At 40.9% G+C, this 15,083-nt stretch overlaps 2 protein-coding genes across 4 annotated transcripts; both read left to right on the top strand.

Moving 5' to 3' along the window:
• Positions 1-597: 597 nt before the first annotated feature.
• Positions 598-5,735, top strand: snx22 (sorting nexin 22). Its single transcript, XM_086207893.1, has 7 exons — positions 598-858; positions 2,392-2,475; positions 2,612-2,716; positions 2,985-3,079; positions 3,490-3,522; positions 4,027-4,094; positions 4,436-5,735. Exons 1-7 carry the CDS (start codon positions 772-774, stop codon positions 4,546-4,548), a joined length of 585 nt encoding a protein of 194 aa, XP_086064019.1. The 5' UTR covers positions 598-771; the 3' UTR covers positions 4,549-5,735.
• Positions 5,736-7,491: 1,756 nt separating this feature from the next.
• adpgk (ADP-dependent glucokinase) lies at positions 7,492-14,276 on the top strand. 3 transcript variants are annotated; one of them, XM_086207891.1, is made up of 8 exons: positions 7,492-7,550; positions 9,106-9,340; positions 10,135-10,360; positions 10,450-10,512; positions 10,817-10,937; positions 11,021-11,217; positions 11,949-12,047; positions 12,195-14,276. In XM_086207891.1, the coding sequence occupies exons 2-8, from the start codon at positions 9,123-9,125 to the stop codon at positions 12,756-12,758; spliced, it is 1,488 nt and encodes a 495-aa protein (XP_086064017.1). In that variant the 5' UTR covers positions 7,492-7,550; positions 9,106-9,122; the 3' UTR covers positions 12,759-14,276. The 3 variants fall into 3 exon arrangements, with proteins under 3 accessions (XP_086064017.1, XP_086064018.1, XP_086064016.1); XM_086207892.1 differs by lacking the exon at positions 7,492-7,550 and adding an exon at positions 7,975-8,199 and having other exon boundaries at positions 12,198-14,276; XM_086207890.1 differs by lacking the exon at positions 7,492-7,550 and adding an exon at positions 7,975-8,199.
• The last annotated feature ends 807 nt before the right edge of the window (positions 14,277-15,083 follow it).

The following is a 15,083-nucleotide window of genomic DNA, read 5'->3' as shown; positions in this document are numbered from 1 at the left end:
CTCCAAAACTGCTGCTTACCTGCCTCGGATTGGACGATACGAAACCGTGAAGCATATCTTTCTTATCATCATTTTGTCAAGAGCCAAATTGAATGGGCAATTAACTAGGTTGCTCTTGAAAATTTGTTCTGTTTCCTCTTCAAACTCAGAAACCAAGATGAGTTGGTTGACCGACAAAATATGACGTGTTGTTGCACTTCTGTTAATCTACTCGAGAAATGAAAGCAACGCAGTATTTTTTTTTTTTAACTGCAATAAAAAAATCTGTTTCAACGATACAATGTATCCTTGTCATGATCATATGATGGTTGTCAATGTCCTGATTATTTTAGTTCTCAGATTATTTGTGTAGTTTTGTTGCTTATATGTGGACATCTGTGGCATGTCTGTAACTAAGAATGAGTGGAGCTGCGGCTTAAATCCCAAAATAAAAATACCTGTTGCTTGCAGTGTCATCAGGCAGAAACAGGGACTGTGTTAATGCTATAAAAAGATTCTGTTGCGTGTCTATGCTGGCATGTAGCTGTCTCTACAGACTTTGTGTGACATAGTAACCCCCCGGCATGTTAGACTGCACCTTTAATGGCTGCGGAGGCGCCTGGCTGTTGGGTTTGTCCAATTAGTGGGTAGGTGGAGCACAGCCCGCCGAGACAGCAACAGCAGGCGCACTGACGCCGAGAGAGCTGTTTTCAGTTCCTGGACGCTGAAAACGTCGTGCAAACTTGTTACTTTCACATCAGACAGTTTAAAACATTCTGGATATTCGATCCAATGCTGGTGGCTGAAGATTCCCTAATGATTGAAGTGTCGATTCCATCGATGGAGAGGGAAGTGGATGACTCGGGAAAGTCCAAAAAGGTGAGGACTGGCACTAGTTTTGTAAGAACTATCTGGTTATCAAGTCGTTTTACTACTTTTGATTGTCGGCTTGCTTGTAAAGACTTGTCAGTCATTCACAATCGCGGATATTCGCTCGTGATAAGCTTGTCTTGTTTGGACGTACAGGTGAGCTGCGACGTCAGGTGAGCTGGCAGTAACGTGCAGCAAGAGAGAGTGAGAGATTCATGGTTGTCTGATTTTTGTTTTTTTCAGGGGTGTAGAATGTTTCACTGGAGAATACTGCAAAACGAACAAATTAAAGTTGCCGAGGCGGAAAAAATAGTAATTAAATGGAGTAGTTTTACTTCATAAACGCTCCTGAACTGCTTTTACGCCAAGGTTGAACTCTAGGTGATTTTCAAAGTCTATACTTTGTGAGAAAATGTGTGAGTATGGTGGAAAGTCACTTAGGTTTTTTTCCCCCCTCATGTATAGTTGTATTTAGGCGTCAGTCCTTAATTAAAATGTCAAGCTATATGTTCTTAACTTTAGCGTTTATATTTTAAGGTACTGCCTTTTCTCCACCACATTTCAAAGGAAATATCATGCTTTTTAATCCACTTATATTTATCTAAACTCACCAGTTTCTAGTTACTTTGAAGAGAGAGATTTTTCGTGGAGAAGATGGTGAACCAGATGAAGATGTACTTTCAAATATGAAGTCCACCAACTGGAACACAGGCCGTTGATATGACCTTTAGATATCAGTGCTTCAAGGACTGAGCGCCTTGGCACTGGAATACAAACATATCATGTAGAATGTGTACTTTACTTTTGAGCGCCGACTAGAGGTCTACTTGATGTCAAATACGTTTAGAATTTTTCGAGGAGACTTTTACTTTTATAAGGGTTTATCTGGGTAGCCTATTTTAATTTTTTAAATAAAGAAAGAAACCATGTGCTTCTCCGTCAACTGAGTCCCCAGATTTAACAGCTTTCACGTATATTAATTAAGTCTATAGACGCACACACCAGATGGTCCAGTCATGACGGACCACCCTCAGACATTAATCAAAGATTAACACCAAGCACTTGTTGTTTATTCTGTATAGTATACAGAGCAGCGAGTCCGGGGGTCTTGATCTCAAACAATCTCGCGGGACCTAACGCGAACTCGAGGTATAAACAAACATGGAGGCGGATTGTCGTCTTTAACTGTTTACGCTCTCGCGTTGCCCTTTTGCAATAAAAATAAACAAAGTTATCGGAAGAGTTCAAGGCTAAGAAGATGGAACCAACCACCGTGTCTATCACGTTTTGTTCTTTGGGCTGAAAATGAGATAAGATTTTACGGTCCCAAAAACGGCTAGTGCTAGCTAGTGCTACAAGCTAATGCATCATTTGTTCGGCCCACTCTGATTGGCTGTTGCGAGTTTGCAATCAATATTCATGTGTTCCAGATTTGTTGAAAATATGCCATACTGTGTCTCTTTCATTAAACTGCTGATTCCCGTGGCATCATCAAACTTGTTATAATATATTTAGGAAATACATTTTTCTTCCTTTTGCCAGCTTTTCAGAGTGGAGGTCTTGTTTAATGGAAGGAAACATTATGTGCTCAGACGAACCAGTGAGTTCCAAGCTCTTCATAGAAAGGTATGTAGGTGCAACACATCCCTGCTTTATCACAATAGTTCAATTGGAGTAAAAAAAAAACAACCTCTCTTTATATGTTGTTTTCTGTAGCAGATTCACTACAGTTGGTTTGAAGGTTTATTTTGATACTTTCCAGCTCAGGAAGATCATCCAGACTCCGGATTTCCCAAGTAAAAGGAATCCCCACCTGAGGACCAAACCCACAGAGCAGAGGAGGCAGGAGCTTGAAGACTACATCCAGGTAATGTATCGATTCAGCCCTCATTTCTCAACCTGATGCTTGTTTTCGTGGGTACTGTTTAGCTGATAGTTATAATTGATATAGGAGTCCACAAAAACTCTGTGTTAAAGCTGCCTACAAAGTGTATCATTAGTAGTTTTGCTTCAGTCAGATGCACAAGAGTTTTATAGATGTAGCAGATATGATTTGTGTTATGCTACTGATTCTCACATTCATTCACTCTGAATGACACAGTAAGCAGTCATTTGATTTATCTTCTGCCCACCAGGAGATCATCTATCAAAATGAAGATGTGCCGCAGGAACTTTTGGATTTCCTCCATGTTAAACATTTTCATACAGGGAACAAGATCAGCAGCATGGAGTAAACCCCCCTACAGTCAATACTTCTCCCAGAGTCCTTGAAGTTGTTGCTATAATTAGCTCTTCTATTTTTGGATTGGGAGCAGTGCTGCAACATAACAGAGAGAAACATCTTTCACAGTAGAGGGGAGCACAAGCATCTAATCCCCTATTTCTTTTAAAGGGTTTAATGCTTTTAAAGTTAAATTCAGTCTATATTAGATGCATGTGTTTTTGTCTCTGTTGTACTGAACTGAATTGTACAATACTTGATGGGCTTTCTGTATGGCAGGCGTTCCCAAACGTTTAAGCTTAAAATAAGATTATCTTTTATGAGTCCCAAAACTGGGAAATTTTCATTCCTTCATTCATTGACTTCATGTGATTTCATGTTTTTCCAGGATCTTTGACAGTTATGTGCTCTGATTTCAGATCTCTGGATGAGCTGGACAGTCAGGATTACAGGTAAAATATTAACTCATATTTTTGAATTACAGCGCGTGTTGCTTAGTAGCTTAATAGCTTAATAGCTTAAAGCAGTTCTTTGTTGTTTATCTTCTGTTCAGAAGGTAAACGTGAACCCCTTATTATTCGGCTGCTCAAATTCGAGATCATTGGTCATTTTGTTTAGGACAGATTCAACCGAATAACTGCCATTGCTGTTTTAGTTTGTCTCGGGTAACATTTCCTACATCTGAGTTTTTTGGAATGTTTTGTTTGCACAGTAGTTTAATCAGTATAAGATGAAGGAGCCCTTAATTTGGGCTCTCTGTTGTCCTGGGAGGGTTGATATGTTCATTCCAGCACTGCAGCTTCAAGCACAACCAAACATACCAGAAAATTCACATTAATCATTATAAATGATGCATCTGGTGAGCTGAAACAGTGAATAAATGTGTTGTTCATGTAGTTAATCAGCTAATTACCTTTTACTTTAAGGGAATAATGTTAACATCAATTTTTCCTCAGTTTCCAGTTACCATATCAGCGGGTGCTGGGATTTTTCCTGGATCCGTATCTTCCTGACTGCACATCAGGTAGGAAACAAGAAACGGCCCAAGGAAAGATGTTTCTATTTTTTTTAGATCTGTATTCTGAACAATTTGTTCACTGAGAAACGTGTATTTATTGAAGTGGAGTCACATTTTCACGAGAGCTAATGTCCATAAAATAAAAATGTTCACATTAAACATTTCTGGATCTACAATTTCAACCATAACCAAATGTGAAAATTAAAATCAGTAAACACTTAAAATGCCAAACATAAAACACCAATCATCAGTTTGAAAGAATGTAGTTCTGTTCTAGGAAACCTAAGGATCTTGAGTGCTGTATTTTATCCTCACAATGTAAATCTAGCCTGAGCCGTTTGTTGCAGGTCTCCCAGATGTTGTTGTGGACGGGGTTCTCCAGGGTTTTTACCCCCGGGACGTTAGAGTCAGCTTCACTGCCCCCATTCTCACCGACGCCAGCGCTTCTATTGAGAGCTGAACAGTTTTCAAATCCACCTGAAATCATAGAACACTTGTGCGAAGAGATCGTAATGAAAAACATCCGCCTGTAACCTGACGGTCTCCTGGAGACTTCCTTTGTCCAACGTGTCCTCGAAAACCATGGATGCCTTTGTCTGTTCGTCCCCAGTGAGACTGAAACCTGTGTCACAGTCTTTTTCTGTTGTGATACTCCACCTGTTACTGTGAAACGTCACAAAGAAATCTCACATCTGTTTTCAGAAGTGCTAAACTGTTTTTATAGGCATGAAGACGAGTTTTAGTAAAGATGAGTAGTTTTTATCAAGATGTAGTAATGACGATCGACAAATATCTTTTTATACATCCTAGTCACAATGTAGGTCAGTTTGATTTTTAAATTAATAGGTTGCGTGGCAGTGTTGAAAACTATGTAAAAACAAGGGAGATTATGCAGTTATTTTTAATGTATAACTTTTATGTTTTTGTTTGAGTTATTTAAACTTGAGAATTACTGGAGTTTCTGACATCCTCACTTGGCCTTATGAAGTTGTACTGAGCAGCAGCGCCCTCTACCGAGGAATATAGTCTTCTGTCACATTCAGACTTGTTAATTTGACAATTGGGAGAATACCACACTAATATATCAGGGAATGAAACAATGGATTTTGAGACGAGGGACTCCGCCGTTACACTAGGAAGTGCCTAGCAGCATGTAGAGGTCCTGTTTTTCTCCACCTGGCTTCCTCCATAAAGATATGGTACTGTTACACCCGCTGTTACGCCAAAGACAAGACAATCTCTCCAATAACCTCCATTCATTTGTTATTTATGGAAATAATATATTTAGAAATATACTCAGCAAGACTTAAGATTCTGCAATGGACCGAGAATTCAGCGCTGCTGTCTGGTACCTGAAGGTAGCACCACAGGCTAGTGGAAGTTTTGTGTCTGGTCAGCTCAAAATGCAGGGACAGATGTTTGAAGACATGGAACTATTGTCCTTATTAACTATTCTGTGTGCCATCAAAATGATGGGGAAACTCTTCATTTAAGCCACAAATCTTACACAACCTCACTGTCATGGTTCAACACTGCAGCTCTTGTGCCAAATGCCAAATATCCTCGTGTGATATTGAAGTTACTGTGTGTGGGTGTATGCTTTCTATCAGTTTGTTCATGTTCAAATTGTAATAAAGAATCAGTAATGACTCATTCTGTTTGTTGTAAATTTAAGATGCAGAAACGTAAATGTGGCTTTGAAGCAAAAGACAGGAAACATTTTGGACAAATTGGTACAAAGACTTTTTCTCGCCTCTTGTCTGATCTCAGAACAGTTCCAGTGATACAGTCGTACCATCTTTGATCTGCATTCATTAATCAACCAGGCAGGTTGTAAAAACACACCTTTTTACAGTCTCAAGCAAATGTTGGACGTGTGTGTTGGCTTTGTCAAAATGGAAAATGGACTGTAGGTAAATATCATGGTTCAAAATCGTACCCACTACTTCGTAAGTTGTGTAGTTATGTATTAAGTGTCAACACTATTGTGAAGTTTTAATAATATAGCACATTTTGAACATAGCATTTTTAATTGAGGTTAGAAAGTTAAAGGTACAAAACAGAATGCAAATAAAAGCCACCAAATGGAGCATGAACTTAGGGGGGTAAAACGGTCCCCAAGATTTAAAAAAAAAATAAAAATAAAATCAACCCACATATTCAAGAATTCATAAATAAAAATAACATTTAAATGAGCTTTTTCCTAAGTTTGGGGGCCCAAATGACAAATGGTGGGTCACCTTTGGTCAGAAGTCAGCATCTGAAAACTGCCAGCAGCCCTGAAATGGCTGATCTTAAAGAATGTGTGTCTACAGAGAGAGACAATAAATCTTTTATGTATCTTGGAGCCAAGCCATTTGAGTCAATATAGAACAAAACAGGCAGCCAGTGTAAGTGGGCCAGCTCAGTTGAAATATGCTCATATTTCTTCCTGCCTGTTAACGTTTCATCTGCAGTGTTCTGCACCAGCTGGACTCAGTGAGCAGCACTCAGTAAAACCACGTCACACTGAATTTAATGCAAATGTCCATGATTTCTTTTTGACAATTTGCAAGCCAGCAAAACTCTTGGTTGTGCAAGTTCCTTCTGTTCAGCCGTAGCAACACACCTCTGCCTGGAGCTACACTACATAGTTGGCACGCTGCAACAAGCACTTCTGGATGAACACTCACACATTTTTGCCTGAAGGAGAGACAAGAGCTGAAGAAAGGGGATGAAACTAATTAGGTCGTTTAGTTGTGGTTCACTTTGGTCTCAATGGGTTTTGCCTGTTGGGTTCACTTCAAGTGGGGGAGGAAGAGTTGTAGCAGTTAAGATGTTTGTGACGCAACGCAGCCTTGAATACCTTAAAGTGAGGAGAATCAAGCACTTCCTGAAGGTTCGGAGCAAGTTTAACACTGAATAGTGACCAAAATATAAAAAATAAACAAGAAAGTTAAATGTCTTTTGAAAAAAAAGGTCTTATCTAAAAATGATCCACTACTGGTAAAACCAGTCGTGTGGTTCATGAGTCCCTCCATGATCATTTTCTCTATCTAGGTTTTTTTTTTTTTGTCAAGGATTAACAACATAAACATATAAACATCATACAGGCAATGATATATAATATCATATCATATTGAATAGATATAAGAATTAGGATATTGAAAAAGACTTAAAAATGTAATATAGCATGTAGCATCAATAACAACTTGCAGTGTGCTGAACATTAATCGTGCAAGGGGTCATTCTGGGGTAGCCAGATCTCTCTTTGTTTATATAATCCTGTTTAAGAACCAGACTAATCTCGTTTAATACGTACGAAAATACAGGAGCCTACAAAGAGTTTTAAGATAGATTGGCTGTCTTTTGACAGCCACGACACACAAACCCCACCCCCGCGGCAATCCCTCCAGTTTGGAACACAGGAAATGATTCGTTTGAACTTTTCAGAGAAGTAGGATGCTAATATTGCACGAAAAGGTCTGTTACCTCTATTTATTGCTTTATCTGATGTCAATTAATATAAAAAAAAATTTTTCCTACATATATAATTTGGCCCTAGTACTAAAATTATTAATCACAATACTAGTACTTCCAGTGAAATAGTAATAATTGAATAAAATGCGTTTTTTATGCTGTTTTACAACCATGTTACAACAGGAATACTCCCATCACATCACCTTCATTTTCCGAGGTGACTAGCAGTTATAAAGGTAGTTCAGAGGGGACAGTCAGGCTACGCTCCGTCTAAAGTACACGAAGCCTCGCAGATCTGCAAGTAATGCTGTTAACTGCCTCTTGTTACTTTATAACCCGGTTTAATTACAAATTATAGGTTTAATAAGTGATTACTTGTCCCTCTGTATGCTATACATGTGCCCACGACTGAGCATGCGCAGGGCGGTAGACGGAAGCTGCCGCCGCTGCTGCTGTGCTGGCGGTGTGAGAGAGGCTCTCTTCCCCGATCATTGCTCGCTCAATGACTTCTACCGACTCCACAGTCACGTCCCTCACCGGTGGAATTCAGGAAACTTAATGAGATTTACATGATTCCACTGGAAACCGGATCTTTTTTTCCCGATTCTCATATTTGAACCCCGCACAGTATCGGCACGCGCCGCCTGTTAAGGTTTGACTGCCTCGATTTGAACGTAAAACGCTGTTGTTAAAGTGTGTTTTTAAAGGTGCAGCGATAAATCTGGCCGCTAATGTGCCTGTAAATGAGAGTGCCAGTTGATCCGTGCCGGCTTGTCTGACGAGCCGAAGCTAATCGCAACTGTCAGATTAGCTTTGATAAACTGTAGTCAGAGAGACCGGGTGCTAGCTAAGTCAGCTAACACTAGCAACAACTTAACGCTGCGGTCTGCCGAATGCTGAGCTATAAAGTATGCAAATTAGTATTGAGGTGGCAGTTTCAAGGGGAGGGCCCATCAAATTGTGTAATATTTGTTGTGGATAAACTCAGGTAACATGGGTTTACAAAGCAGAGCTCCAGACGGTTGAACCTGCACCATCATCAGGTGTAAATGTGCAGTTTAGCATTTGAGACTGATGACTTCAATTTGTGCAACTTCTGATGATAATCCTGTGCACACTTTATTCTACCAGGATGCGTAGATGAAGCAAGATTATTGTAGAAACTTGTCTTCCTGAAGGAGGCCAGCTCTGACTTGTAATCAAAGAGACTACTAATAAAGACCATTTAGACATTTGTCAGGTTTTTGTTTTTTTGTTTTTAATCCAGCAGTGGCATCTCTCTTCCTGGCTTCCCTTATAACTTGCCTGGGGCAAAAAGCTTTACAGAAACTCTTTACACTTCCCCTGAATACAGAGGTTAGGTCAGGTGTGAGACTCAGCATGGTGTTAGAACACCAATTACAAAGTTGATCCAGTAACTCATTCTTAAGCTTAGCAGTATTCTGCATCTCAGGTGCAGCTCGTCAGTATGCAGCCACTTAATTTCAGCACGATAACCATCAGGAATTCATCAGTTTTGGATATGAAAGCGAGCGCTGAATGATTTCTTGTTTTGCAGGAGTGTGTGGGAGCATCATGTGGAGGAAGGCTTCAGTAGCAGCCCTGCTGGCATTAGCTGTTGGATATTTCTATCATGGCAGTCCAGAGCTGCCAGAGCAGATCCTTCAGTATATCACCCTGCCTGACCTCCAGTCATCATCTCAGAGTCCCAACAGCCTTGAGCAGGTCATCTCAGCCGCCTGGGAAACTCTGATCACTTTGCCGACACGGCAGTGGAGCAAAGTGGCAGTCGGGTGAGTCGCCATGTTTGGCTGGGATATAAATTACATACTTTACAAGATAGATTTACGTCTTTCACTGGTCCCAGAACTGTCGTCTGAAATTGATATTTATCGCTGCATCTGTTGCGAGGCTTTAGTCAGAAGGGATGTGATATGATTCAGTTCAGATGTGTCTTTCAACATGGCGGCGCCCCGAACAACATACAGTATAACAGTTTATGCCACACTTGTAGCCTTAGAATGCCAAAAAGGGCGGCTGAGCGTTTTAGAAAGGTGGCCCATGAGGATTAGCTTGACTCACAGGACTCCCCACCACCTTCTTGTTATGCCTCCACACTGGTGACACTCGGGCTGGGGTTTGGGTTTTAAGTTGTCCGTGTGTCTGTCTGTCAATCCCGTTCTCATTAACGTTGAATGCCTTGAGGACTCTCTTTTCAATTTTTGCTTCAAAAGTCTATCGGAACAGGAGGATGATTTGAAATATGTTGATGGTCATCGGTCAAGGTCACTGTGACATATACGTCGGCGTGATATGTGATATATACAACGGCGATGCAGCATTTCTAGTTCCATGTTGTTATTCATCAAAATTGCATCGAATAGTACTTCTTCCTACAGACTAAGTTTTAAAGAACTCTTCCAGAAATAACTAATCTGACACCTGAACAGACTCATTCTAGTCTTCATTTCTGTCAACATTCCTCACTTTGGGAATTCACGCTCGTTATTAAGCTAAAAGCGGGATATCTTCTGCCGTTCTAACAAACAGTCAACTTGTATTCATCGTTTCTCCATCTTTTTGTAAGGGTGAACGCCTGCGTTGACGTGGTGGTCTCAGGAGTGGGGCTGCTGCAGGCCCTGGCTGTTGACCCAGGCAGCGGCCTGGATCATGAAGTGTTGCGCTCCAAAGAGGACTTGAGGGAAGCCTTCATCCATTACATGGAGCGTGGAGCAGCAGCTGAGCGCTTCTTCAGCGACAAGGAGGTCTTTCAGAGGATTGCGCGTGCAGCAGCAGAGTACCCCAGTGCAAAGGCGAGACCACCATACTCCTCTGATTTGTTGTTTGTAGCGTCTTTTTGCTTGATGTTCCCCTTCAATAAAACTGACTCTCCCTCTTCCAGCTGTATGTGGGAGGTAACGCTGCCCTCATTGGCCAGAAACTTGCAACCTACCCTGATGTGATGGTACAGTAGCATTTATTTACTCGTACTTACTTATGTACTTGACCTCCTCACTGTCGGCCATTTTGAGTTTTGTGAGCCCCAGCGATTGTTTCCAAGGAATTTCGCAGTAGAAACGTATTTCCTCTCCCATTAGAAACACTGAGTATCCTTCCATCCATTTCCTATACCGCTTGTTCGTTAATGGTCGCGAGGGGGCCTCAGATATATTTCCATCATCTTAAATATTTGTACAGTAGAGCAGTTTCGTGTTACAAATATACCAGATTGGTTTAGGGTGAAGAGGTTTTGGGTTTTTTTTTCACAGGTTTTGTTATGTGGGCCAGTTGGTCCTAAACTTCACGAGATGCTGGATGAGCAGATAGTTGTCCCCCCAGAGTCTCTCCAGGAGACGGATGAATATCACCTCATCCTGGAGTACAAAGCAGGTGAAGACGTGCATCTAAAATGTCCTATCAGCTCCGTCACAGCGCTGGGTCCCACCCAGTTCAAGCTTCTGTTCTGTTTCTAGGTGAACAGTGGGGTTCGACTCAGGCGCCTCAAGCTAACCGCTTCATCTTCTCTCACGATGTGTCCAATGGGGAGATGAGCTCACTGGAGACATTCGTGGCCAGTCTGGAGGAGTTCCAGCCTGATTTAGTCGTCCTGTCCGGGCTCCACATGATGGAAGGTCAAGGAAGGGAGCTGTGGGAGGATCGGCTCAAAGAGGTTCAATTGACTTGAGTACTTGTTCTTGCATGTATTAGCCCACCTACAACAAATCCCTGATACACATCCCCTGACCATCTAATAGCAAACTCAACTAATTGTGCTCTCCAGGCTGGATTTTAATGTATTTCTTTCAGGATTGCATAGATATGACCAGAAAAATACTCAATAGTGTGGCAATGAGGTGTAGATTTTAGATGTAAATCTATATACCCACCTACAGATGGAGGCCCTTTGTAGTGGCTGAACGCAGCTGGCTGATGTTTGTGTTTCTACAATTGCAGTATTTATAGTCTACACATAGTCTGAGTGGAAACAAATGAAGTTCTGAAATGGTTGCAAGGTGTTGTGGTTGCATCATTGTTAAAAAACTAAAGTGCAAAAATACCATTCTTTCTGCATTTAGTTTAGCTTCCATTCTGAGCAAACTAGGACACTTTACAACCAACCTGAACATAATCAACAAGGTCAAGAAAACAATTTTGTAGAATGAAATTGTAACCTGAACATAATCAACAAGGTCAAGAAAACAATTTTGTAGAATGAAATTGTAACCTGAACATAATCAACAAGGTCAAGAAAACAATTTTGTAGAATGAAATTGTAACCTGAACATAATCAACAAGGTCAAGAAAACAATTTTGTAGAATGAAATTGTAACCTGAACATAATCAACAAGGTCAAGAAAACAATTTTGTAGAATGAAATTGTTAAGTGTTTCCTCTTCACAGGCCGTTGCAGCCATATCTGACATCCGTAGAGACATTCCCATTCACCTGGAACTGGCGAGCATGACCGACAAAGACTACATGAACAGCATCGTTCAGGAGGTAAATGTGGAAAAATGTTTTGAGATTCAGTTTCATGAAGTGATTTTGGCAGCATCCTTCAGTGAGAAGAGAACAGTGTGCTCAAATTTCACTGATCCCAGCTGAGTTCTTTGTATTTAATTACAGTTCTTTGCTTGTTCCTGTTAGCAGGTTCTGCCCATTGTCAGCTCTATCGGTCTGAACGAACAGGAGCTGCTGTTCCTCTCTCAGGCCGGCGATGGGCCTCATGCAGATTTGACCTCCTGGAAAGGAATCCCAGAAGTGGGTCGGGTCACTGACATCCTCCTCTGGATTCTGGAGCAGCACGGTCGCAGCGACCCCTCATCAGAAGCCGACCTCACTCGCATCCACTTCCACACGCTGGCCTACCACATCCTTGCCACAGTGGATGGATACTGGGGAAACCAGGTGGCGGCAGTGACGGCTGGAGCTCGAGTGGCCAGCAGTCAGGCCTGCGGCCTGCAGTCTGTGGACGTTAGCAAAGTGGAGCTGAAAGCACCACTGGAGTTTGACAGCTCACACTCTGAGCCACAAGAGAAGTTGTCCCTTGACCCAGCGGAGCCAGTCACTGTGTGGCGCAGAGGAAATGTCACCTTCCACCTGACACCAGTGCTGGTCTGCAAGCAGCCACTTCGGACAGTCGGGCTCGGGGATGCCATCTCAGCAGAGGGACTAGTTTACTCAGAGTTAAAGACCCAGCAGCCCTTCTGAGGTTCCGTCAATCTGACAGTACTGTTGGTGGTATGTGCTGAAAAGACCTCATGAAGTTTTACCTGCAGTTGTGGTTGTTGGGTTGGAATCTTCTGGACCTGAGCCGGGTTCTGTCTTCCTTCCCAAAGCTCACCTCTTTAAGAGGCAAGAATGTGATCGATGGCGACTAATTCCTGCCTGATGACACTTCCTAGTTTGTTTCAGTCCTCCACCTGTTGTGCCCCTTGAATCCCCAGCAGACACGGAAACTGAGGGAGGGCTGAATCTGACGGGGCTGTGAGGCGGTCTGATACTATGCACTGGGCGCAGCTCAACTCCATCTCCACTAGAGTTTCACTGGCTCATCTAATTTACTTTAGCCTACATATCTTTAGTACAGTGTGCCTTGAGAAAATAGCTTTTTTTTTTTTTTTTTTAAAGAAAAAAACTAAATAATTTATATTTCAGAGCTAAACAAATTTAGGCATCACATAAATTAAAGATATATACACTTAAAGATATTTACATTTGACTGGAAGCTAAAGATGGATGTCTTCTAAGTTGTAGAAGCTAAGTGGTGTTCGTGTTTCTCTTCAACTTTTTGTGTAATCATGTAAAATAGTCAGGAGAAAATTCATTGTTTCAACAGGTCACCTTTTCTGAGTGTCGGGACTTATTTATGTGCGGATGTCTGCTCCATATACTTGACTTTTTCAACCATAACAAAGTCTTTCCTCTTTTCTGAAACAATTCCATGAAAAAGGTGTTTCCAGTTGGGAGATTGTTCCATGGCACAAACAACAGTTACTATCGGGTTTAAATAATCAGTTAACAGTAAAAACCGTCTGTCACATAATGAAATGTACATGTATTAATATAAACACAAGTATGGCTTTGAAGAGGTTTCTTCTCAATGCTGTAGCGCTCAGATGCCACATCCTAAATGTTCTGTAAGCAACAAAAGTAGTTTTGTGAAAAACGAACTTCAAAATGTGTTGAAGATCAGGGTCACTGTATTTGTTTCCTGTTGTGTTTGAACAACCTGCTCGTTCTGCAGTTATTCCTCTCCCTTTATTAAATGTGATTAAAATAACAGGACTCGCTGGAAAATCTGGGCAAGTATTAGCAGAAAGGTAAATTATGCGTTTCTATGGATTTTTTTAAAAATTATTTTTATCTTGCGTTGAATACATCTTACATGAATGCATCATGTTAAAATGTTCACTATGTAACTGTGTAAACAATGTGTTTGTATACCTCAGATGGCCACTGAAGGCATGCAATAATATTGGAGTCTTAATGCAAACGCAACATGGACTTTTGTGAAGCAGATGTGATTCTTTTGCACTAGTAGAAAGTGGCAGCAGTGGACCTGCAAAGGTGAATGTAACCTAAACACCCCATTTTTAGCAAGTACAATCTATTCAACTTTCCTCATTTCAGTTTGTGTCTTATGTTTTTAACACCAATAACTGTTAGCAAGTTTCATTTACTCGTAGTTTGTCATTAAAACGTGTACCTAATGCTTCTTCTATTTTATATGAATACTGGAGTGCAAATCCATTGCTTCCTGGTGTGCTTCAAAACTCCGCATTTTCTTTTTTGAATAGCTTCCATGTCATGTGACCTAGTGGCTCCAAATCACAACCATTAGCGCTGGGCTGGAAATATAGGACACACCTCTTTTTAAACTGCATTTTATTTCCTCCTATATGTTGAAGAAGTATTCGACTGCAAAATTCTATATATTTACTCCACCACCCCATTCTTATGAATGGAATATCTCAATGTCTTTATATTAAGCAGTTTTCTCCAGAGCTCAAGGATGAATTGAGACATTTATGTGGTCAAAGGTCTCAGTCGCTGTGACAGATGGACTCTGAAAAGGCAAACAACCTCAATGTGCTTATTCTAATTTGGGATTATTAGCTAGAATAAAAAGGACAAAAATCTAAAATTCAGATTCTGCCAAAAACCAAGCTGAAGTTTCCAATTGTCCCGATCTGTCAAATCAACAGTCCTGGACTTGGATGTGTTAAAATTACCTCCCTAAACGTGTTTTAGGGACACTCGCCAGTTTGAGTCGACACCGTGACTCAAGATCTTGTTTGCAGGATCTTTTGAAATGTTGCTGTGGCAGCCAAATCACGAATACTCATCTTAACCCAACCTTACATGCCCCATATGTCCTGATGAATTTCCTTTTTTTTATTTGAGAGAATTGTTCATCAAGATAAAGGTGATTCATTTGAGGATTCTATTCTTGTGGCAGGCATATCATATGAGTGTTGTTTTTTTTGTAAATCGATCTTCAATATCACTTACGAGCCTGATGGATTTTACGCG

The sequence above is a fragment of the Aulostomus chinensis genome, chromosome 7 (genome assembly GCF_037954235.1).
Source record: "Aulostomus chinensis isolate RoL2024-O1b breed Wild chromosome 7, RoL_Achi_v1.0, whole genome shotgun sequence".
NCBI lineage: Eukaryota > Metazoa > Chordata > Actinopteri > Syngnathiformes > Aulostomidae > Aulostomus > Aulostomus chinensis.
The sequence above is the reverse complement of the archived record's forward strand: the minus strand, read 5'-3'. Positions and strand labels throughout refer to the sequence as shown.

Coding starts and splice junctions, on each gene's coding strand:
- snx22 (XM_086207893.1), top strand. CDS start 772: ATGCTGGTGGCTGAAGATTCCCTAATGATTGAAGTGTCGATTCCATCG. Junction 3,080..3,489: donor AACAAGATCAGCAGCATGGA/GTAAACCCCCCT, acceptor CTCTGATTTCAG/ATCTCTGGATGAGCTGGACA. Junction 4,095..4,435: donor TCTTCCTGACTGCACATCAG/GTAGGAAACAAG, acceptor CGTTTGTTGCAG/GTCTCCCAGATGTTGTTGTG.
- adpgk (XM_086207891.1), top strand. CDS start 9,123: ATGTGGAGGAAGGCTTCAGTAGCAGCCCTGCTGGCATTAGCTGTTGGA. Junction 10,361..10,449: donor CAGAGTACCCCAGTGCAAAG/GCGAGACCACCA, acceptor TCCCTCTTCCAG/CTGTATGTGGGAGGTAACGC. Junction 10,513..10,816: donor CAACCTACCCTGATGTGATG/GTACAGTAGCAT, acceptor TTTTTTTCACAG/GTTTTGTTATGTGGGCCAGT.